At 38.5% G+C, this 25,597-nt stretch overlaps 1 protein-coding gene across 1 annotated transcript in view; it reads left to right on the forward strand.

The window, feature by feature from the left end:
- The window catches only part of AlaRS (alanine--tRNA ligase, cytoplasmic), a 449,485-nt gene that overhangs the window by 310,704 nt on the left and 113,184 nt on the right, over positions 1–25,597 (forward strand). Inside the window, exons 12-13 of the mRNA XM_067150816.2 lie at positions 1,873–2,042; positions 11,635–11,889. Coding sequence (XP_067006917.2) covers positions 1,873–2,042; positions 11,635–11,889 — 425 coding nt within the window. The remainder of the gene's footprint in view (positions 1–1,872; positions 2,043–11,634; positions 11,890–25,597) is intronic.

Here is a 25,597-nt window from a genome sequence, read left to right on the forward strand (position 1 = left end):
TTCAAAGTGGAATACCTATTTTTTATTGAGACAGACTGATATCTGTTATTTAAGTATGACTTAATTATGTTCAGCGAGAGATACTCGACACCATACATCTCAAGCTTTGCAAGTAAAATTTCATGATTAATACAATCAAAAGCTTTACTTAGATCACATTGATGAGCAGTGTACAGTAGTTCATTTTTCATGAGCAGTGTACAGTAGTTCATTTTCATTTGTTGTAGTGTTTCTTGTAGTGGCTGTTTATGACAGGATTACTGATAACCTACTTTACAAATTGGCACTTCATGATAATATGTAGCTTGTTCGACTTAGGACACATTTATTTCAAGTTCTTTATTCTATTGTAATAAGTGTTCATGCAAAATAGTATCAAAATGATGATTGCACAGTATGATCAACATGCTTCGAGCGTCACTCTTACGTACCATATCCCACTAAATTTAATGCAGGGAAAACTCTGGGAAAATAAGGGGAAAACAGATTCAGGTTATTACCGGGCACCCCGTATGGTGTCCACCGTCCAGGCTCCTGTATCTGCCCGAACCATTTCCATGCACGCTAGTCTGGAAGCCATTGCATGTGGTGGTGGTAGTAATACGAGGGTCAGCGACAGCTCAGTGATATGTACAGGATATCATGAAGCCATGCATGTTGCTCTTCTCAGCTTCCAAGAAACATTTAATGCTCAGCCACACACAGCATGGGTATCGCAGGAATGCCTCCACAACATTGCCACACTTTCTTGGTCTGCCTGAATCACCGGATTTAGCACCCATTGAGAATGTGTGTGACCTTTTAACATAACCATATTTTTAGAAGTACTTGTCTATGACTGTGGATTAATTCTTTATGAAATAATAAGATCTTTTACTAGTCACAAGTTTTATTGAATTATTTACTCCACTATGCATTTCAAAGATTTCGCTCCATCGTTAAGAGGTGAAATGGTGACACATAACTGTTGCTCTGCTTGACACACACTGGAAGTTGATATGGTCTACAGGACTAGTTGCACCAGGATACCATATGAAATGTGTATGCCTCCAAGCCTACTCATATTAAATCTTGTATCCAAGTTAGGGGTGGATCTGCAGGGTAGTAGAGTTTCCCTTAAAGTGTTCAGTTTTCTGTAATAAGCTATTGCATTGCTGTGATATTGTAATCACTTACTTAGATCTACGTTACAGTCACCCATGTCAATTTAGGTATGATTCCGACAACTCCTTGGTTGATGATTGTTTTTGACAACTAGTTTGTGTTACTGTTTCTGCCTCTAAACATCTGGTGCTATTTTTTGTCACAGGTGTTCAAGAGGTCTGGTTGTAGGAATCTTCAGTGTTTTGATCAAAACTACATGTCACTGGTGCATACTGTATGATATAGCAAGATTCAGATAGCTTGGGATGAGCTAGCTCAGTCTGTAAACTTAAGATGATGTATATTTGCACTGGTTAAAGTGAGTTGTTAACAAAATTCTGGTTTCATAGTATAGACGAAAACATTACTAATCTGTAGTTCAAATGCTGGGGCTGTACCTTAATTAAGGCCACGGCCGCATCCTTCCACTTCCTAGGCATTTACCATCCCATCGTCGCCATAAGACCTATCTGTGTCAGTGCGACGTAAAGCAAATAGCAAAAAAAAAATCTGTAGTTCAAAATCTCAGCCCAAAGTGAGATATAAATAATTCTGAATTTCATCATGAAACTGTATGTTCTCACTTAACATTAATTTTTTCACTCGATATTTACTTTCTAGCTGAATGTACAATTGTTTTGCAATATAATTTTGTGTGTTATTGCCTACTTCTTCCAATAAATTTGCAATTTTAAAAGATGGGATTTGATCTGCTTTCTTCTTTTTTAGTGTTTGACAGGTGTATTGGAAAAGTAATTGGCCTTCGTTATGGAGGTAAGTTCGTGGATGAAGTGACATCTGGTCAAGAATGTGGAGTGCTGTTGGATAAAACCTTGTTTTATGCTGAAGCCGGAGGCCAGATATATGATGAAGGCTTCATGGTGAAGGTAGGAGATGAGGTGAGTTATCCTGCAAAATAGTATATAAATACTGTATAACATAAAAGGTTTCCAGTCTGTTGCCATAAGAAAGAAATTTATAAAACACTAGTTCATGCCTCAAAAAAGAAAGTAGCTTTTTCTGATTTTCATTATCATGCTCCCTGTTTTCTCTCTTAACATTTATTAAATCTTGTTACTGGATATGTACTTTCTAACTGATTTTCTTTTCCTCCATACGTTACTGTCTACTTTTCCTTATCAATTCTGTGATTTGGTATGTGATCTATTCCATCATTATTACTAGTACAATTTGCATGACTTGTTCTTCACACTCCTTGATTCACTTTTTCAATCATTGACAGAAATGCAGTTTGTGATTGCTAAATGTAGTGGGTTATACATTTAACAGGATATCCTCAGCTTCATGTTGCTTGAAATACTGTATATAGGCATGTAAAAGAACTTCAGTGGGACAATTTCGGGCACCTCGGCATCATCAAAATTCATAAAAGTAGTTAGCTGGGTGTGTGACATTAACACTGTTACTGTATTTTAAAAATAAAGAATCTATTAGTTAATTTCTTTAATTGTGAATATTACAATATTTAAGTTCTTTAGGCCTTTTCAATTGGGAAATTATGAACATTTCACCCCAGCATGCTAGTGGGCTCATCAATTGAATTGCCTCGCCTTTACAAGGTGCTGGCAGCTGGTGAATCGTTGAGACACCACTGTAAGCATCCCTTCTAGGAAGTATTGACAGTGCACTAAGAGAGAGACAGTGAAACCTACCTAAAGGGCCACCTTCACTTACGTTACCTCAATAAATGACCATTTTCCTCTGAAAATGAATAATTTTCCCATAAAGCCTGTGTTAATTCGTAGGTCAATCAAATATAAACAGGATTTTTGTTTCTGAGCATCAACAATCGGTAGGACCAGACCCGCGGTTCTGCTATGCTTGGGTGGGGCCATTAGGAGTGGGGAGAGCCAGCCGTTACATACTTTCAGCTGCTTTGTCAGTTTCGCTCATGGTGTCGGAGCAACAGGTGCCCCTCCCCCCCCCCCCCCCCCCCACTTTGCAAATCATAATTATAAAATTTCTTGCTAGTGAAGGAGTTCAAACGAAGGAAATTTTCCAGAGATTGACTGCTCATTTTGGTGGTCAAACATTGTCAACGACTCGTGTGTTCACCTGGCATAAAGAGTTCAAGGAAGGACAAGGTGTGGAAAATCAGCAACACTATTGCCGTCCTCAGACCAGCATTTTGGATGAAAACAGTCGTGCAGTTCGAGACATTCTTGAAGACTATCAATGGGCGACAGTATCAGAAATTGCAAAACAGTTTGGAATAAGTTATGGTAGCTCTCAATCAATCATCACAAACAACTTACAGTTCCGTAAAGTGTGTTTCAGGTGGATCCCTCTCCTTTTGACTGGAAATCAGAAGTTGAGACATTTGGAGGTCTGTGAGAGGCTTACATCAAAGTTTGCGAAAGAATGTGATGCATTTTGCCGTCAGATAATCACCTGCTACGATATGTGGATCCACCACCACACTCCCAAATCCAAACAAGCCAGTATGGAGTGGCGGAGATAAGAGTAGGCAGCCCCAGTGCAAGCCAAGACTTGGCTGTCAGCTTTTATTGTGACCGGCGAGGCATTTTTCTCATTGATTTTTTTCACGAGCGACACAGTCAGTGCTGTTTGCTACTGCGAGCTGTTGCACAAGGTGAGAGATGCATATCACCGCAAAAGACGGAGACCAACAGATTCAATGGGTGATCCCCCTCCACGACAATGCCAAGGCTTCATATTACAGCTCTAACACTTTCCAAACTACAGAAAATGCATTTGACTCAACTTGATCATCCTCCTTACAGCCCGGACCTATCACCCTGTGATTTCCATTTGTTTGAACTGCTTAAGAAAGCTCTAGGAGGGCAATGATTTGAGGATGACAAGGGCGTGGAGGAATTTATTTACTTAACCATTGTGGTTTGATTTTATAATGGTCCATATTGACTACAATGTCTACTCCAATAAAAACACATTGTTTATTTAAAATCAGCCTAGTCAATACTTAGAGAGTTATTTAATTATTTATTTATCACCTAATACACCGTACATTTTGAGGACCTTATTGTCCCCTTCCTCAGTGTTTTTTCCACACTACCAAATATATCTTGGACCTCTTATTATTAAACACCAAAGTTCTAAAGATCTCTTAATTGAAATCTAATATGTGTCATAAATAAAATACAAGGTGCATTCCATAAATAATGCGACCAAATTCATAAAAAATCTTTTATTGAATACATTCATACAAATAATAAAAAATCTTCAAAATAGCACCCTCTTGCATCGATACACTTCTGGAGGCGGTGTTTCCATGCCTGGAAGGCATCCTGGAAGGCCTTTTCCGGAATGTCCTTTAGAGCCGATGTAACATGCGCCTGGATTCTTTCAATCGTGTGCCTATGATGACTCCTTTTAACCAAGGAAACAAAAAAAAAGTCAGCAGGAGTCAGGTCAGGACTGTAGGGAGGCTGGGGAACCAGTGGGGTGTTGGTCTTGGCCAGGAAGTCGTTGACAATGAATGTGCTGTGACTCGGCGCATTGTCGTGATGAACTTTCCACGTGTCCTTGATGCCGCTTCGGCAGCGCGAGACCCTCCTTTTTAGTCACAATGTGGAAAACGGTTGTTTTTTCCATGTTTAGAGTTTGTGCTATCAATTGAAGGCTCAGCCGTCTGTCAGAGTTCAAACAGTCGCGCATACGTGTCACATTTTCGTAAACTCGTGAGGTTGATGGCTGTCCACTGCGAGGTTCGTTGGTGATCTCCTCTCGGCCCTCCATGAACGACTTGTGCCAGCGGAAAACTTGTGATTTGGACAAGCAATCAGTCCCAAAGGCCTGCTGAAGTAATGGAATCGTTTTGGTGGCGGACTTCCCAAGTTTAACGCAAAATTTGATAGCGTACCATTGCTCTACAGAACGATCCATTGTGCCGTGTTACATGAACTCAAAACGGGCTTGACGGAAACGCATGTCCTGACTCTGACAAAGAGCGTTTGAAGCTAACACCCCACTCCACCTAGCCCAGCAGGTTAGAACACGCTGCGGTGTACAGTTGCGTCAGAAACAAAATTGGTCGCATTACTTATGGAACGCATGTTGTATATCATAAATGTTATAAAAGAACACTAAAATTATATTGTTCTATTTACAATCTTCAAATGTCATTCTTGTCTATTATCGGTACTTAAAAAATATAATCAATTTATTAAAAATAGCGTCTCGTAAAATTTTACCAAAATCTTCCAGTTCAGACATCACATCAGTTAAATGTTGCTGGTATTTCTATCTGTCCTCGAACACTCCCTAGAATGGTAAATCTTCACTCCAACCTAACTGAATGTGCCATTGTCCATACATAAACATAATTGACCTTGACCTTAGCATCGGGCAACTTGCCTGTCAGCAGAACATCAATATCAGGATCAATATCATTCTCCTCTAAGCAAATTGGACAATGATTACTGTATTTATGACATCCAAATCTGAAACTCTTGTCAGATGTTCTATTTAAAGATCTCTAAAGTGAAAGTAATCATAATAGACTCAAACTGTGCTTAGACAATGCCATTCTGATTTGCATAAGATGTGCAGACATGCAGACACATTGATGAAGTAATGTGAAAAGTAAGTCATGCCTGGGTTGCCGTGAATTTCTGAAAAAAGCTTCTGGAGGAAAAGAAAGGTAGATTTTGTGAAGTGAATTTTAATAAATTGGGAATACATGATATGCATCTTGCTATCCTGCTATGGTTCATGGTTCATGGTGTGGGTTACTGTAGTCACGTCCTAGTTCGTGAACCATGGGCAACAGCTGGGTGGCCAGTAAGCGACTCTGAGAGTCGGGATACCAGTTGCTATGGAATGGGGGTGCCATCTCGGACATATTCTGAGGCATGGCCCTCCTTGTGCTCAACACAACCCGTTAGAGGAGAGATCCTCACTTGGACTATACTCCTGCTTCATGAATTTACCGAGCTCAGAACATTTTAAGCAAGCCTCGGACCTATGGGAGTAACGGAGTCCCACTCCCAGTCGACAGGCGAGGGACTTCTTGGAAAAAACTTGGCGAACAAAATGGAATTTGATGGGGAGCTATAAATATTAATGGGGCTTATGAGAGATAGAAACTAGAACTGGCTGAGTCAGCAAAGAGGATGCATCTGAATGTGCTAGGAGTAAGTGATATTTGGATAAGTGGAGATAACGAAGAAGAGATAGGAAATTATAAAGTGTACTTGACAGGTGTTAAAAAGGGAAGGGCAGAGTATGGGGTACGGCTGTTCATCAGGAATACTATTGCATGCAACATAGTTTCTGTTAGGCACATAAATGAGCGAATGATGTGGGTAGATTTGGTAGTTGGAAGAATTAGGACGAGAATTTTCTCAATTTATTCACCGTGTGAGGGTGCAGTTGAGGATGAAGTTGACAAGTTTTATGAAGCATTGAGTGATATTGTAGTCGGGGTGAACAGCAAAGATAGCATAGTGCTAATGGGTGATTTCAATGCGAGAGTTTGAAATAGAACTGAAGGATACGAAAGGGTGATTGGTAAATATGGCGAAGATATGGAACCTAATGGGAATGGGAAGCATTTGCTGGACTTCTGTGGTAGTATGGGTTTAGCAGTTACGAATACATTCTTCAAGCATAAGGCTATTCACCGCTACACATTGGATGCCAGGGGTACCAAATCCACAATAGACTATATCTTAACTGACTTCAAATTCAGGAAATCTGTTAGGAATGTACGGATTTCTCGGGAATTTTTCGATGATACAGACCACTATCTGATCTGTAGTGAACTAAGTATCTCTAGGCCTAGGATAGAGAAAGTGAAATCTGTCAAACGAATAAGGGTAGAAAATCTCCAGGACGAGGAAATTAAACAGAAGTACATGGATATGATTAGTGAGAAGTATTGAACAGTGGACAGTAAGCAGGTTCAGGATATAGAAAGAGAATGGGTGGCATACAGGGATGCTGTAGAAGAAACAGCAAGGGAATGCCTAGGAAAAAAAAAAGGCCTATGGCTTTTAGTGCCGAGAGTGTCTGAGGACAAGTTCGGCTCGCCAGGTGCAGGTCTTTTGATTTGATGTCCGTAGGCGACCTGTGCATCGTGATGGGGATGAAATGATGACGAAGATGACACATACACCTAGTTCCCGTGCCAGCGAAATTAAAAATGATGGTTAAAATTTCCAACCCTGTCGGGAATCGAACCCGAGACCCCAGTGACCAAAGGCCAGCACGCTAACCATTTAGCGATGGAGCCGGACAATGCCTAGGAACAAGCAATCATATTGGTGGAATGATGAAGTGAGAGCAGCTTGTAAACGTAAAAAGAAGGCTTATCAGAAATGGCTCCAAACAAGGGCCAGGGCAGGCAGGGATTTGTACGTAGCTGAAAGAAACAGAGCAAAACAAATAGTTGTTGAATCTAAAAAGAAGTCATGGGAAGATTTTGGTAATAACCTGGAAAGGCTAGTTTGAGCAGCAGGAAAAACTTTCTGGACGGTAATAATCTTATGAAGGGAGGGACAAAGGAAATGAACAGTGTTTTGGGTAATTCAGGTAAACTCATAATAGATCCCAAGGAATCACTGGGCAGGTGGAGGGAATATTTTGAAAATCTTCTCAACGTAAAAGGAAATCTTTCTGGTGGTGTCGTGAACAATTAAGTTCATGGGGAGGAGGAAAATGACGTTGGTGAAATTACGCTTGAGGAAGTGGAAAGATGGTAGATAAACTCCATTTTCATAAAGCAACAGGAATGGATGAAATTAGACCTGAAATGGTGAAGTATTGTGGGAGGGCAGGGATGAAATGGCTTCATAGAGTGGTAAGATTAGCATGGAGTGTTGGTAAGCTACCTTCAGATTGGACAAAAGCCATAATTGCACCTATATATAAACAAGGGAACAGGAAGAATTGCAACAACTATCTAGGTATCTTATTGATTAGTATACCAGGCAAAGTATTCACTGGCATCTTGGAAGGGAGGGTGCGATCAGTGGTAAAGAGGAAGTTGGGTGAAAACCATTGTGGTTTCAGACGGCAGAGCGGCTGTCAGGATTAGATTTTCAGTATGTGCCAGGTAATTGAAAAATGTTACGAGAGGAATAGACAGTTGTATTAATGTTTAGTAGATCTAGAGGAAGCATATGACAGGGTACCGAGGTAAAAGATGTTTGCCATACTGGGGGACTATGGAATTAAGGGTAGATTGTTAAAATCAATCAAAGGCATTTATGTTGACAGTTGGGCTGCAGTGAGAATTGATAGTAGAATGAACTCTTGGTTCAAGTTACTTACAGGGGTTAGACAAGGCTGTAATCTTTCACCTTTACTTACTGTTCGTAGTTTAGATGGATCATCAGCTGAAAGGTATAAAGTGGCAGGGAAGGATTCAGTTAGGTGGAAATGTAGTAAGCAGTTTGGCCTATGCTGATGTTTTGATCTTAATGGCAGATTGTGCCGAAAGCCAGCAGTCTAATGTCTTGGATCTTGAAAATAGGTGCAATGAGTATGGTATAAAAAATGAGCCTTTCGAAGACTAAATTGATGTCAGTAGGTAAGGAATTTGACAGAATTCAATGTCAGATTGGTGATACTAAGCAGGAACCAGTAGATAATTTTAAATATTTAGGTTTTGTGTTCTCCCGGGATGGTAATATAGTAAGTGAGATTGAACGAAGGTATAGTAAAGCTAATGCAGCGAGCTTGCAGTTGCAATCAAGAGTATTCTGTAAGAAGGATGTCAGCTCCTGGACGAAACTATCTTTACATCGGTCTGTTTTCCGACCAACTTTGCTTTACGGGAGCGAAAGCTGGGTGGACTCAGGATATCTTATTCATAAGTTAAAAGTAACAGACATTAAAGTCGCGATAATGATTGCAGGTACAAACAGGTGGGAACAATGGCAGGAAGGTACTCGGAACGAGGAGATAAAAGCTAAGTTAGGAATGAACTCGATGGATGAAGCTGTTCGCATAAACCAGCTTCGGTGGTAGGGTCATGTGACGCGAATGGAGGAGGATAGGTTACCTAAGAGGATAATGGACTCTGTTATCTAAGGTAAGAGAAGTAGAGGGAGACTAAGACGATGATGGTTTGACTTTGTTTTTAACGATTTAAAGATAAGAGGTATATGAGGCCACAGCACTAGTTGCAAATAGAGGATTCTGGCGACGTTTATTAAATTCGTAGGGGCTTGCAGACTGAACACTGTAAGGCATAATGGTCTATAATGTTTATGTATATATGTAAAAAAAATGTTTTTAGTTGTGGATACCAAAACAAAACAATCACAATCCATATTTATAAGTGCTTTGATGTATAGTAATTTCTCCCATTCGGAATGAACTTTTTCGAAACTTTTACCTTTCAACAGTAATTTTATTTTACTGGATTCCATGTGTTGTACACCGAATTATTTTCTGCTAAATTGGCCGCTAATGGCAGTATTTTTGTACTTCCTTCAGTGTTAGGCTGCTGAAACTTGACAAAGGACTGTATACCGTAATACACAAATATTTGAGTGCATGTTTAACTGTCAAAAGCTTTCTGGATTTAGTCCTTCTCATATGCAGAACTATAAAGCCAAAGGTGATTTTTAAAAAGGATGACATAGGAGCAGAAATAAATATTAAGTAATAGTACTTTTTTGCCTGCAAGCAGAGTACATAATTTTATAGACTTTTTCCAATGGATTGTAAGGAACAATCCTACTAATTGATTTCACTAATCTATATACTGTATATAAAATAAGAGTTTTGTCTGTACATTGCTCAGAATTTGAAAATAATAGTATTTCTGTATTGGTCATATCCACAGTAACAAGAAAATGCACTTTTTACTTTATAATTTCTGTCTGCCTGTATGTATGTATACGCATCACGAGATAACTGCTGAAGAGAATTTAATAAAACTCGGTATGTAAAGTAGGGGGATGAGCCTCTACAATCTAAGCTATAAATCCGTACCGGCTATTATTACACAGATGTTCATGAATTTGTATTTAATGAAAATCAGTATATAGAGTTGGGGAATAAGAAAGTACAGTCTAAGCTATAAACAATATTTTATTCACCCTGGTTGAACTTGTTGTTTAGGGGAAGGCACCTAAAATTCAATTTTTAAATTCCTATGGTTCTGGTCCTATTGAGACGTACTGCAGTACATAAGAGTTATAGAGAATACAATTTCCCGTTATTTATGTTTTATTCAGTTTTATTGTACCGACTATGATGAGTGGTATTTCATATTCGAATAAAACTAAATTTGAAGGCCTACAATATAGAAAGAGCATATCATTGATCGACAGTAACATTATATTGACCATTGTTTGTTGTGATGTTCTTTGTCTCTTATGCTACCACTCTACTCTGATAGATGGGATTACTGTTGCGTACCGAGTATAACAGCCTGACTGAATATTGGCGAAATAGCTGGGGAGTTAGAAAACTTTCTTCTTCAGCATACCATTCCTCTGTTTCATCATAGTATTCCAGCAATTCGATCCCTACTCTGATTCGCTGTTTTGAATGAGTGGTGTGCACACTTAAGGTGGAGGCTCACGTAGTAGTAGTAGTAGTAGTAGTATGACCTGGTCTAGAATTACAATTTTGGCCCATTCTAAATTATAGCACCAAATTCACTAAACTCAAAATTTCTTAAGAAAAGCTTCTTCCTCTTCACTTTTATTAAATTCTACATTCATTTTATTCCAAATTAGCAGTGAAGAGGGGGTTTCTCTTCTGGCTTGGAGGGAAAATTTGCCTCCAAGTCAGATCGATTTTTCCGCCGCCAGTGTGGTGAATTGAGATTTTCCGACTCATCGGGTAATCCTAGGAAACAGCTGGGACTCTCCACTATTCGACACCACCACCACCCCCTCCCCCTCCTGCCAAAAAATGATAATGAGTGTTCACGGATCACAGCTGTCTGCGGCTTGGTCATTCCAGCTCTGGAACTGTGGATTGTTAGATCGGCAGCGTAGTAGTGTACATTAAAAGTGAGAAAATGTGTTGTTTTTCATTTGATATAATTTTCATATGAAAGTATTGCTTTTAATCGCCCCCTTCCTACTGTCATCATTGTAATGATCTATGTTCATTTCATTTGGGAAAACCACTAAGACAGTCTTTCTGATGATGTAAAAAGGTAGGTGGAGAGTGAATGTCTGCCATAATAATAAAACTGACCAGCCTGATTCTGACTGATGGTAGGCAAACGGGCTTATCAATACAATGAAAATTCCCTATCCCAGTCTTCATATGAGAAAAGACATTTGGTGACTTCGCCATCACGTTTCTAGGGTAACGTTAAGAGCTATGCAATTTAATACAATCTTGCTCACAACGTGTACACTGCCTAACCTAGAATTCTGTATACAGTGTAGAATTCCGTAGTGAAGCACGGGTACATCAGCCAGTGTAACTATAAACCAAGTATTGTTTTTAATTAATTTCTTTTTGATGTAATATAATATGTAATTAATTGTACATCTTGGTTTTTGTTCTCAGAGTGTAGAATTTTCTGTGAAGAATGTTCAGATCAGTGGAGGGTATATTCTTCATATTGGGACTGTAGAAGGCACATTAAGGAAAGGAGATGAAGTGCACCAGCATTTAGATACTTCTAGACGACGTTTGGTGATGAATAACCATACTGGCACTCATGTTTTGAATTATGCTCTTCGTGCTGTGCTGAAGACAGATGTGGCTCAACGAGGTTCTCTTGTGGCTCCTGACAGGCTACGCTTTGATTTCACAAATAAGGTCAGTATTGTTGTATTATATTGAAACTAACAGTAGAATTAATTCAGGCCAACTGAAATCCAGACACCCACTTTCGCTGCTGGATCAAAAACCTATTCTTTTAAATTACACTGATCTGTGAACTTGGAAAATGGACTGCAAAGGCCCCTGATGAATGGAGATCAATCTTTGACAGTGCACAGTCCCCTGCCTGGATTTCACCTTCCAAAAAACAGGGCTATGCAGTTGGTCAACCCGTCTTGTGCTGCCTCAAATGTGTGAATAACCTATCAGTCGGAATGAATGACTCAACCGCATCTCTCACTCAGTTGTTCCGAGGATGGTTAGGGTTAGTAGCTCGGAGGCACGAGCTACGGTACTCTCGTAATAGAACAAGCCATGTTTGGGAAGTGTCTGCACAGCGTTTGCTCGGTCAGCTGAATGGGATAGGAGTGGCAGTACTGTTCATACCATCAGTACAGTAGCTATCCAACCTGGAAGGAATAAGTTCGAAAATCTTTCTTTGACTCTTCACGTTCATGCATTCATGATGTCTGGGGAGAGAAAAGAGGACAAACAGGCTGTGGCGAGAAGTGGAAGAGTCATGCTCACATTGTGACCGAAAATACCAGCAAAAGGATGAATCACGAAGTGCAGTGCGGTCATACATGGAAGATGAGTGTCACAATAATACTGCTTTACATATTGGCTATATTTTATGTAAAATATCTGTGGAAATTTATACGTATGCTCCTGCAAAGGGCACCAAATATTTAACGAAATGTCATAATGGAAGTAATACCAATGGTCACAAAATGACATCATTTTTGTATACTGTAGCTATTCGTCTCTAGTGTTCGCTTGTTGTATTTGTTGTAATATATAGTAAATTTATTTTCTAGTTATTAGGAATTCACTGTTCAGGGTTTGGAGTGATGCGTTTTATTCCATATGCAGACTGAATGTCCCTGCATGTGATGCAAGAAAGTAGATGCAAAAGTCTTTTGGCCCGAATTTTTAACACAGTGATTTCATCCTGTTTTGAATTGTTATAAAACCAGAGATGCCAACTGTTACGAATTGTCCATAATTATTACGGGTTTCACCTCACGATTACGGAATTACGGTCAAAGGGGAAATTATTACGGAAAAGCAGACATCACAAAAAAATAATTTTCTACAGAAAAACGAAAAAAGAAAAGGAATAATGTTCAATCCTTTCGAACCTTTCTCCTAAATCATCCTCGTTACAATGCTTGTGAGTTGGCAATAATACTTATTCAATCTATGAAAAATCTTAGTGTTATGTTTTTAAAGACGTTAGTGAAAGTGTGAATTTTATTGGTAAAAGTGAAGGTTGAAATAGTATTAGCTTTGGGTTTACTTCTCTGGAGGATGGTATTAGGGCGGTGCTTAAACTTGTTAATGATTCTCTCAATAAAGGCATCCTTGAATCCATTGCTTTTAGCTATCGAGCGAAGTAAATTGAGTTCTTTATTTAAATTCTTTTTCGACATAGGTATCCTGAAAGCTCTGTCAACCAGACTAGTATAAATAGCAGTTTTATGAGCCTGAGGGTGGGAAGAATTATTCCTGATGGTGATAGCCGTTTGGGTTGGTTTTCTATAGATGTTATATGAAAGTGTTATAGGAAAGTGATCGCGTGATTATGAAGTCCAAAAAATTTAGCTGATTATTATTCTCGGACTCTAAGGTGAATTTTATATCTTGATCTAAGCTGCTGAGGTTGTCAAGGGTAGACTCTGCATTTGTGGACCATTCATTAAGAATTACGAATGCATCATCCACATACCTGGCCTAGAAATGAATATTATTGAACATTAAATTGTTGACTATAGCAGTGTTTTCTAAGAAATCTAAATTAATCTCAGGCAGAATCCCCGAGGATGGTGACCCCATTGCTAGACCATTCTGCTTATTAATTATATTATCGAATGTAAAGTAATTATTGTTGATCAACAAGCTGAGAAGATTCACAAAATTGAGAACTTCTAGCTTGCTGAGTTGACTGTTAGCGAGAAGATTCTTCTTAATTATGGGAAAAAGTGAATTGGTGTTTATGCCAGTATACATATTGACTGTGTCAAAGGAATGCATAGTGTGAAAGGGTTGAGGAGTAAAATTATCCAATCTATTAATTAATTCCGTCGTGTTCTTGATGGATTTGTTTGAAAAAAATTTGTAATGTTTAACAAGAAACGTTTGAATGAACTGTGCTAACTTGTAAAGGGGACTAGGTCTGTAATTTATAATAGGTCGAATGGGGACACCGGCCTTGTGGATTTTGGGGAGTGATCTCGCTGTCGGCAAACTCATATTCATAATTATTTACTTTTGTTTTTCTTGTTCAGTAAAAAGAAAGGAAGAATCTTTTAAAATTTGTTTTAATTGCCGTTGAATGGATTGTGTAGGGTCCTTTTTTATGATTGAAAATGAGTCATTGTTAAAAAAGTCTTTGGTTTTCTGTATGTAATCTGTTCTATCCATAATTACTGTCGTGTTGCCCTTGTCGGCTTTCGTGATGATAAGATTGTTAACAGATGCTTTCTTTTGAGGTTCTGAATCTTCTTCCTTTCTTTAAATGGTTCTATATTATTACTATTGTTGGGGACTATTGTGAATTTTTTGGAAAGAAAAGGTTTTTTTTTTTTTTTACATCAAATCTTAAGTTCCTCTTGTAGGTCATGCGGCATTCTGCGGCATTCTACTGAGAGAGAATAGCTTTTTCATCCTCATCTAAGGTTATGTTGGAGATGTTGATTAAGTGCGGATGGAAATGAGCTGTGAGATCAGTAGTGGGTTCTTGATTATTAACATGTTTAACTGGAGAGCGTCTAGATGTAGCTTTGTCTAAAAGCACCTTGAGCTTCTTTTCTAGTGTGGATTGTTTTATGGCTAGTATGTTAGATAACTTAGTATAGTTTTGCTCTTCGAATAAGTTCCATTGAGCTTCTGGAAGTAAAGTAGTAGCTTGGAGGTGAGTCTCATATAAACGGTGATTGAGGAAAGATTTTTTCGATATAAAAATTTTAGTTCCTTTCTTAATCAAAGCTTCTTCAACGAATGTTAAGTGTTAACTCTGCTGTTAACGAGACTTAACATGTAATTTAACAAAATGGTCGTCTCATCAAGAATTGTTAACTCTTATTTATTTTTATTTAGCATATGATGAATACAATATGATAAATAATATGTACAACTACCATCTCAAGTTCATAACTAAAGTTCTATGACAAAAGTAGAGAGCCAGAAAAGAGCTTCGCTTGAGACACAGTGGAAGTCCTCTATAGAGCCTCTGTAAGCACGCAAAGGTCACTCAAATGCAATGTGATCTACTGTCTGCTCCTCTTCTCCGCAGTCACATTGCGGTGATGTCTTACATCCCCATTTGAAGAGAGTTGCTCCACACATACCTTGGCCGGTCCTAATCCGGTTTAGCATCCTCCACTGCTGTCTGGGAAGGGAAAAACCATCTGGGCACTTGCAGGGGTTCTCACTGATGTGATGATGTGGTAACGAGGATTTCTGTTGCCATTGTTCTTTCCAGGCGGCCAGTACTTGAGGTGTCCTGTAGATTCATTGCAGTACGCCAAGTAGGGTGTCTGGAATTCAGTCGTTTAGCTGGAGAAGCTGCTATGTCAGAATGAATAGGGAGGTGAGGATTCTTTTCTGTTTTCTTCCATAAGTTAAGCAGTGACTGTAATCTTCTTGGGGATGGGGGTGGTATGTGGCTTAGGGGGGGGGGGGGGGGGGAAGCCAGTGCGTGCTAGTTGGTCGGATGCATCCTGTAATGATACGTATTGGTTGGTTCAGCTGGGTGTCCACTAATCCAGTGTGAGCACTGTTAAGCCATGTAGAGCAGCAATATTCAGTGACAGAATAAGAAAGTGCAAGAGCAGTGGATCTCGGGATTTGAGCATTAGCACTTCAGGATGTACCTGCCAGCTTTTGAAGGATGTTATTCCTGGTCTTGATCTTGGCTGACACATTATAGAGGTGATTCTTGTAGGTCAAGGACCTGTCCAGGGTGACTCCCAGGTATTTTGGGTTACTACAATACTGTAGATACCCTCCTCTGAGTGGTATGGTTGGTTTGTCCCGAGGTTTTCTATTCTGCAAGTGGAAGGTAGACACAAGAGTTTTCTGAGGGTTTTGTCTAAGGTGGTTCTGATGAAAGTAACTGTCTAGAATCTTTAAGTGTGATGTAAGCATCGACTCAAACTCATCGAAGTGTTGGTTTTGGACGACCAATGAGATGTCATCTGCGTAGATGAGTTTTCTGGATTTGGTTACTGGAAGTTCATATGTGTACAGGTTGAATAGAATAGGGGCCAATACAGAGCCCTGAGGGAGTTCACCATTTATCTTATGTACTTTACTTCTGGAGTCTTCTAAAAAAATCTGTAAGTACCTATTACTCAGCATGTTACTGAGTAATGTGGAGAGTTTCAGGCAAGGGATGATGCTGATAAATTTGAGAAGGAGCTTATCTTGCCACACGGTGTCATATACAGCTGTCATATTGTTAATGTTTGAGTTAAATTAACTAGGCAGCACCCCTGTGTTAAACCTCTTAATAGCTGCTAACATTTCAAAATGGAGGCATGTAGAAGACGTAAGTTTAAAGTTTTACTGCTGTATGAAGACTATTTATAAACTGAAGAAGGCAAAGGACGACCCATACTAAGAAATAACGACTTATTAGAGTTGTCAGAAGAAAGATTTCTAATTACCAAAGCCATAATGAACAAGGTACTTGACAATATTGAAAATATCATAAGTTATGAATTTCATTATGGTCCTTATTGACAATCACTATCAAAGGTTGGGAAGGGTCCAACTATTCAATACTATTAGCTTGTACCCTTCCTAACCTCTGATAGTGATATTGAAAATAGGTTAGGGATTCCAACAGACTGAAACTTATCAGTCTCTCTAGTGCAGCAGTAGCTTATAGATTTTACAAGGAGGAGTCAGACCCTGCATTCAGTCAGTTTCAACGACCTTAATGTAGGCCCTACCTGTTGGGGGACACTCAACAGTAACTCGTGCATAAGGGTTTAGGTCAATACACTTTAGTTTTCGAAAAAAATGACCACAAATGTCAAGAGGCAGGATCCGCTTCAGACCAAGTGGAGGTGGTAGAACACTAAAATGCGAACACGTTTTACTTAAACTAGTCAGGGTCGCAACCTAATAATTTCCGAAAAAATTATGAATCCCCCGATCCTAACACAGCGCGTATATACTTGCAGAGTTGCCACCCAGACAAGTGGAGCAGTGGGCAGGTGGTCATCGCACTTGTCTGCGAACTGCAACGACGAGAGTTCAAGTCCCGCCATAGCCATACCTTTTTATACAAATTAAATTATTATTTCAGGGAATGTGAATGTAAAAATGCGAATAAAAATAATAATCAAATTGCAGTGGAACTTTATTTTCTACCCCAAATATATACACAGAGAAAGAGATCCAGCAGTAACTTTGAGAACGTTTAAGCCTATATTAATTTCAGGTAGAAAATAAAGTGTACTGCAATTTGTGTAATATTTTTGTTGCATTTTTTAAATAACGTTCCCTCAAATATTAATTTATTTTGCACAGCAACTATAGCTGTGACGAGACTCGAGCTCACGTCTATGAGGTTTGCAGACAAGTACGGTGACCCCTATGCCACCACTCCGTTTGACTGTGATGAAACTCCCAAATGTATATACCTTGCATTGGAATCGGGATTCATCAATTTTTTAGAAGTTGTTAGGTTGCGGATCTGACATTTTAAGTAAACTTTGTTCGCCTTTTAGTGTTCTATCGCCTCCACTTTGTCCAAAGCAGATTCTGTGTAATGATATCTGACCTTTTTTTTTTTTTTTAGAAAATGAATGCGTATTGACTTAAACCCTTATACACAAGTTACTGTTGAGTGTCTCCCCATAGGTACACTGAAGCTCGGTGAAATCGGTTGACCACAGGGTCAATCAAACAATATTGATCTGCATTTAGGGCAGTCGCCCAGGTGGCAGATTCCCTATCTGTTGCTTTCCTAGCCTTTTCCTAAATGATTTCAAAGAAATTGGAAATTTATTGAACGTCTCCCTTGGTAAGTTATTCCAATCCCTAACTCCCCTTCCTATAAATGAATATTTGCCCCAGTTTGTCCTCTTGAATTCCAACTTTATCTTCATATTGTGATCTTTCCTACTTTTATAAACGCCACTCAAACTTATTCGTCTACTAATGTCATTCCACGCCATTTCTCCGCCGACAGCTCGAAACATACCACTTATAATACCAATATAATGGTCCGTTATTGGACATTATAAATTTTCCAGCTAACTCATTCTTGGTTGCCTGCGTTTCGCCCTCGTGTGCTAAGTTAGGCTCGTCAGTTGGGACTTAGCACACCACCCAAGACGCAAGGCTAGTGCATACATCTACATCATTTGATGGCCAGGCAGGCATCTATTTTTGAAAATGAGACATAGCTCTCATAGTGCATTGGCACTGCTGGTGGCTTCAAATAGCCTATGCAGTGGCCTCCACGGTATGCACTAGCCTTGCGTCTTGGGTGGTGTGCTAAGTCCCAACTGACGAGCCTAACTTAGCACATGAGGGCGAAATGCAAGCAACCAAGAATGAGTTAGCTGGAAAATTTATAATGTCCAATAACGGACCATTATATTGGTATTATAAATTTACTCATTCAGGACAAATATTTTAGGTTCCCTATGGGAATCAACATCTACATCATTTGATGGCCAGGCAGGCATCTATTTTTGAAAATGAGACATAGCTCTCATAGTGCATTGGCACTGCTGGTGGCTTCAAATAGCCTATGCAGTGGCCTCCACGGTATCCAATAGCCTTGCGTCTTGGGTGGTGTGCTAAGTCCCAACTGACGAGCCTAACTTAGCACACGAGGGCGAAACGCAGGCAACCAAGAATGAGTTAGCTGGAAAATTTATAATGTCCAATAACAGACCATTATATTGGTATTATAAATTTACTCATTCAGGACAAATATTTTAGGTTCCCTATGGGAATCAACATCTACAACATACCACTTAGTCGAGCAGCTTTTCTTCTTTCTCTCAATTCTTCCCAATCCAAACTTTGCAACATTTTTGTAACGCTACTCTTTTGTCGGAAATCACCCAGAACAAATCGAGCTGCTTTTCTTTGGATTTTTTCCAGTTCTTGAATCAGGTAATCCTGGTGAGGGTCCCATACACTGAAACCATACTGTAGTTGGGGTCTTACACGTACATGCCCTGTCCTTTACATCCTTACTACAACCCCTAAACACCCTCATAACCATGTGCAGAGATCTGTACCCTTTATTTACAATCCCATTTATGTGATTACCCCAATGAAGATCTACTTGTTTGATACTATGCTTGAGACACTTTTCATGTAATTGTAGGCGACTATGTTCAAGAGTGCAAGAAAAGAGTGTGTAGAATCCTGCAGAGAATTCCTGCTGCCATTGCAGCATTAACAAGGCATTACATTATTTTCCCTGCAATAAAAGAAAACCTGAAAATCGTTCAAAACATACCAATTATCACATTTTCCCGTCGATGTAGGAGCCTTAGATTACACTCCTATAAGAATACGCTATATCGCATGTTGTGATATAACAGTCCGTTATTTCATTTTTTGAGCACACTCGCATAATTTTACTTAAAACTATAACAACATTTGTCTCGCATTGATCATAATAACGCTTTTGTTGCCTCTTACTTGACATGTTTACATCTCAGCGGTCTCCGCTAACCATAACCTATAATAATGTCAACCATGTGTCTGTGTGACAAAATATTTCAACACACCACTAGGTGCGCTTTATGTAAAGAAACAAAAGATGCTCACTGCCAAACACGTTCAGAAAATAGTTGTTTCGTAAAAAATCTTGGAAATGTGTTCGTGAAACAGGGTACTTTTTAACGAAGTGTTAAATTAATAACAATTGTTTGTTAACATTCGTTAAGTGAAATTTGACAGAGAGTTGAAGAAACCAGGCCTTAAGATAAACATTACGTCGATGAGAATGCACCTTTCAAAAATTTGGGGTAAGATTTAATTTTTACATTGTTTAATAAACTTAATGTCTTTGCCTATTTTTCCAGTTTTTATCTTTAAACCCAAATATTGATGGGCTGTAACTTTTGCCTGGTTGGCTGCTTCATTCTAGTTTAAGAACTTTGTATTAAGTCCATATTGAACCGAGAATATAATGGGAACAAATTGGTGGGGTACGCCTATTCGATACTACACAATGTTATAAAATGAATTATAATATTTTATTAATAATGAGACTGGTTTCAATGCATGTGCGCATCATCTTCAGCCATAAAATTGGAAACAGACAGTAACAACTTAAGGTTACATAAACAATGCGCAATAAATGTGTAGGCCTACACTAGAGATGGGAGTTACATATCGTAACGTGATACTGTATCCTAATCCATAACAATAAGCTGTACCAGAAATATTATGTTCCTTCGGAGACCCTAATACAAAAGTAATTGTCTCAGCAAAACCAAGGGAAGGGTAGGGAGTTTCTGATTGGCTAACGGGTATTAAGAAGCATAGTAGCTTGCTTTAAGCGTGCACTTCTGCGCAGGCACGAGCGATACTTTTGTAACAGTTTAGTGGCAGTACTGATATGCCTATCCTGTTACTTGCTGGTCGGTTATAGATATTCTTTAGTTATTGGAAGTACTTTGTATTAGGCTTACTGGTGGTAATACATACAGTAGCGTAGTTCCTCGGAACAGTTACACGTGGTCTTCCTACATTTCATCTCGGGTTTCACTCCATGTTCTGGACAATGAGGGAGTGGATTTATTGCATCCGATACGATTTATGTGGACAAAAACTCAATTACAGAAAAACTGTTCGTAGAAACGCGTTGGAATAAGGTACCCAATGATAATAATAATAATTTTTAAAAATTAAACATTCTGCTGGTTCATTTAGGTCTAATAATGTACATGGTACTTAAATTATCAGATCTTGAAAAGCTATTGCAAGTCCCATCACGTGAATCAGTGAGTCCTGATATTTCGTCATCGACTGCAACCTGTGAGGCAGTGCAGCAAAAGCTGCCAGCATAATTTTTACCAGTACCAAAGAGAAGGAGTGATATAGGCCTACAGAGGAAAAAAGAGGACACTGGACACTGTTGTTTACCACATATCCACAACCTTCTGTAAAGGACAAAATGTGATAAAATGTACTGGATTAAACTCTGCTTTCCTTTTGCCTGGTAGGGTTATTTTCTCATGACCCATTCAGGCGGCATCTGACGTGTTTATGACACTCGTTCATCAATATATTTTATAAAGTCTGGTCCTAATGTCTGTTCAACTACAGATCCTTGGACATGTACGAATGCGCATTGCAGCCACGGCACTTTTTATACATGAAGGTTTTGAAGTATTGGTTCTCGGAATGTAAATGTGTAATTGCAAACATTTTTCTAGGAATAGTTAAGAATGTGAGTGATGAGCTAGCGAAAGGGACAGTGGGAGAGAAGCAAGCGAGATGAAGATATAGTATTGCTGTTTATAAGTACTTACTAAGGTGCGGTTAGGGGCTGCAAGAGACAGCAGGTATAAGGAATGTTCCTTCCAAAAGTTGACCTCAAGTTGTATTAAGTTACTTTTATATCCTAATACTCCAATCTAATACTACAGTGTAACGGGTACACAGGAACATGATACTGGAAAGTAACCACTTGTCTCATCCCTAGCCTACACTAATCTCATGGATAAATGGTGGAAACTGACATGATTAGGAACATGAGCCAGCAACAATAACTTATAACACTAGCTTAAAAGTTCTCTTTTTCTGAGAATATAGCACCATTTCCTTTTTGAATGAGTAAGGTCTTATATGAAATGAAAGTCCTCTTGATGAAAGTTCACAGAGTCTTGAAATGTAGGATAAAAATGTTGGAGCTTCAGTATTTATTATTATTTATTTAGCGTATGATGAATACAATATTATATACAATATATACAACTACCATCTCAAGTTTATAACTGAAGTTCCATGTCAAAATTGAATAGCCAGAGAAAAGCTTCGTTTGAGACACAGTTTAAGCCCTGTATAGAGCCTCTGTAACCACGCAAAGGACTCTCAAATGCACTGATTGAAATACTGGTCATTGAAATTGTATGTGGTCTTCTTTCATAAAATAACATATTTTAAAATGATGCAACAAGTTTTAAATCTGGAAAGAAAGTAAAAATTCTTCAAGCTCCATTTTTCATGGTAAAATGCAGGTCTTCTCTAAATAAAAATAACCCTTAACAAAGCTATGACTGGAGTTGATCTACTGTGGATTTTTAATTTTATATTTTATGTGAAAATGAGGCAGACACCGTATTTGCCCCAGGTGTTCTCAGTTCAAGGTGGGACCTGAAGCAGATAGAGAAAAGGGGAAATTTAGAAAAACTTTTGAAAAAGAATGAGGTCCTGTCCTAAGAATTTTTAATATGGGACTTATCTATGGCGGCATGTGTTGACGTGTATAGTCGAGAGTTAGAGAAGGCACCGAGAGTCGTATGGCAACAAGACCAGTACGTACTTGTGTTGGAGGGGAGGGGGAAGAAGTTTATCAGGGAAGGTGATGGGAGGGAGTAGAAGGATAGGTAGGGACGGGAAAAGAAGGGAGGAGTTTGAGTTAAAGGTAGGGTGGGATATGTTCGTAGTTCTTGATGAACAGTCCACAAATGCACAGTCTACCCTTGACAATCTCAACAGTTTAGATCAAGATATAAAATTCACCTTAGAGTCAGAGAATAATAATCAGCTAAATTATTTGGACTTAACAATCACGCGATCACTTACCTCTTTTTCATATAACATCTGTAGAAAACCAACCCAAACGGCTATCACCATCAGGATGATGCTCATAAAACTGCTATTTATACTAGTCTGGTTGACAGAGCTTTCAGGATGCCTATGTCGAAAAAGAATTTAAATAAAGAAGTCAATTTAATTCGTTCGATAGCTAAAAGCAATGGATTCAAGGATGCCTTTATTGAGAGAATCATTAACAAGTTTAACCACCGCCCTAATACCACCCTTCTGAGAAGTAAACCCAAAGCTAATATTTTTTCAACCTTCACTTTTACCAATAAAATTCACACTTTCAAAAACGTCTTTAAAAAACATAACACTAAGATTTCCTATAGAACTAATAATAGAAGCATTGACATTCTACACAACTCTACCTCAAGAAAAAAATGGTGTTTTTCATAGTTCCGGAGTCTACAGATTATGCTGTCATGACTGCAGCAGTTCATATCTAGGACAAACAGGAAGAAATTTCAGGATCAGATACGCAGATCACCTCAATACCGTCAGATACAAGTTCTCAGCAATAAGTCAGCATATGAAGGATTTTCAACATAATTTTACTAACATTGAATAAGATCTCACAGTACTACAGGTTCTCAATAAAGGTCCTTTGCTTGACATTACTGAGAGTTGTTACATTCACCTAGATCAATACTTCTGTTCAGGTTTACATTTCAACGACATCTCTGAGAAACCAAAAATATTGTTCGACTTTTTTGTCGCATTTTTCAGGTTTAGAAAAATTTCCAATAATAAATCAGTTTTTCAAAGCATACATACTACGTTTTCACGTCGTGCTCTTTCACCACATCAGCCTACCTAATTCCCCTCTCTCATCCCCCCTCCCACCCTGCCTCAAACTCAAACTCCTCCCATCTCCTTCTTTCCCTGTCCCTACCTATCCTTCTACTCCCATTACATCCCAACACTAGTACGTACTGGTCTCGGTGTCATACGACTCGCAGTGTCTTCTCTAACTCCCAACTACATACATCAACACGCCACGAGAGGGGAGTTTCATATTTACTAAAAACTTTTAGTAGAGGACCTCATTCTTTTTCAAAAGTTTTTCTAAATTTCCCCTTTTCTCTATCTGCTTCAGGTCCCACCTTGAACAGAGAACACCTTCTAGCACCCTGGGGAAAATTACAGTGTCCATCTCATTTTCACATAAAATATAAAATTATAAATCCACAGTAGATGAACTCCAGCCATAGCTTTGTTAAGGGTTATTTTTACTTAGAGAAGACCTGCATTTTATCATGGAAAATGGAGCTTGAAACATTTTTACGTTCTTTCCAGATTTAAAACTTGTTACTTCATTTTAAAGTATGTAAGTTATTTTAAGAAATACCACCACATACAATTTTAATGACCAGTATTTCAATCAGTGCTTTGAAAATGTTTCTTGACTGAAGGTCCAACATTTTTATCCTACATTTCAAGACTCGGTGAACTTTCATCAAGAGGACTTTCACTTCGTATAAGACCTTACTCGTTCACAAAGGAAATTGTGCTATATTCTCAGTAAAAGAGAACTTTTAAGCTAGTGTTACAAGTTATTGTTCCCAGCTCATGTTTTTAATCATGTCAATTTCTACTGTTTATCCATAAGATTAGTGTAGGCCTACACATTTATTACGCATTGTTTATGTAACCTTAAGTTGTTATTGTCTGTTTTCAAGTTTATGGCTGAAGATGATGCATACATGCATCAAAACCAATCTCATTATTAATAAAATGTTATAATTCATCTTATAACATTGTGTAGTATTGAATAGGTGGACGCCACTATTTTGTTCCCATTATGTTCATGGTTCAATACGGATTTAATATGAAGTTCTTGAACTTGAATGTCAGCCTAACCACAGCGTGTTCACTGGTGAAGTTCCTACTAAACATGAACTTCTTTCTACCATCAAGACTACCTCTTTATATAGTTGCCTGGCCAGGCTTCTAGAAAAATACGTTACAAAAATACCTTCTCGTAAATTCTCGAGTGCCTAACAACATGGTTACAATGTACGGAATATTCTACCATTATCTCATACTCGAGTATCCCTATAAATGATTACTATAAATATTATAAAACAAACCTTTCCGAACACTGTAGCTTAAGCGGATTTGAAATAAGTGACCTCATTAAATTATTGACCTTTGTTTTGAACAATAAATATTTCACCTTTAATAACAAAATTTATCATCAAAAGGGGCTGCCAGGGTGATCCCGTTTCAGTCTATGTAGCCAATATTTTTATGGATAATCTAGAGGCTAATAAAATAGTAAATAAAATCAGTGGACTCCACCTGTGGATGAGATATGTGGATGACACCTTTGGCATCATTGATAAACAGCAAAACAACAGCGATAACATTTTAACATTCCTTAATGGACTCAGTAGCAACATTGCCTTCACAAAGGAAGATAAAATCAACAACTCTTTGAATTTTCTAGACGTAACCATAAATAGAGCCAGTAATAAATTCACATTTCAAATCTATAGAAAACCCACCTGTGCTCTTTTGACTATTTAAAAAAAAAAACTTTGCACCCACATTCTCACAAGTTAGGGACCTTTTACAGCTTGATCCATAGAGCATTCAAAATTCCTCTTTCAAACAACAGCCAAAAAAAAGAACTACACTGTATTAAGGAACTGGCTAAACTTAATGGCTACAAATCAGACATGTTTAATAAAATTATAAACAAAATCAAGATCAAAACTGCAACTAATTTAACCCCATAAAGAACAAAAAGGAAAAATCAGTTTTGCTGCTTTAACCTTCACAAATCCGGCTCTATATCGGATCACCAACCTGATTAAGAAACTGGGCG

The sequence above is a fragment of the Anabrus simplex genome, chromosome 7, assembly GCF_040414725.1.
Source record: "Anabrus simplex isolate iqAnaSimp1 chromosome 7, ASM4041472v1, whole genome shotgun sequence".
Taxonomy (NCBI): Eukaryota; Metazoa; Arthropoda; class Insecta; order Orthoptera; family Tettigoniidae; genus Anabrus; species Anabrus simplex.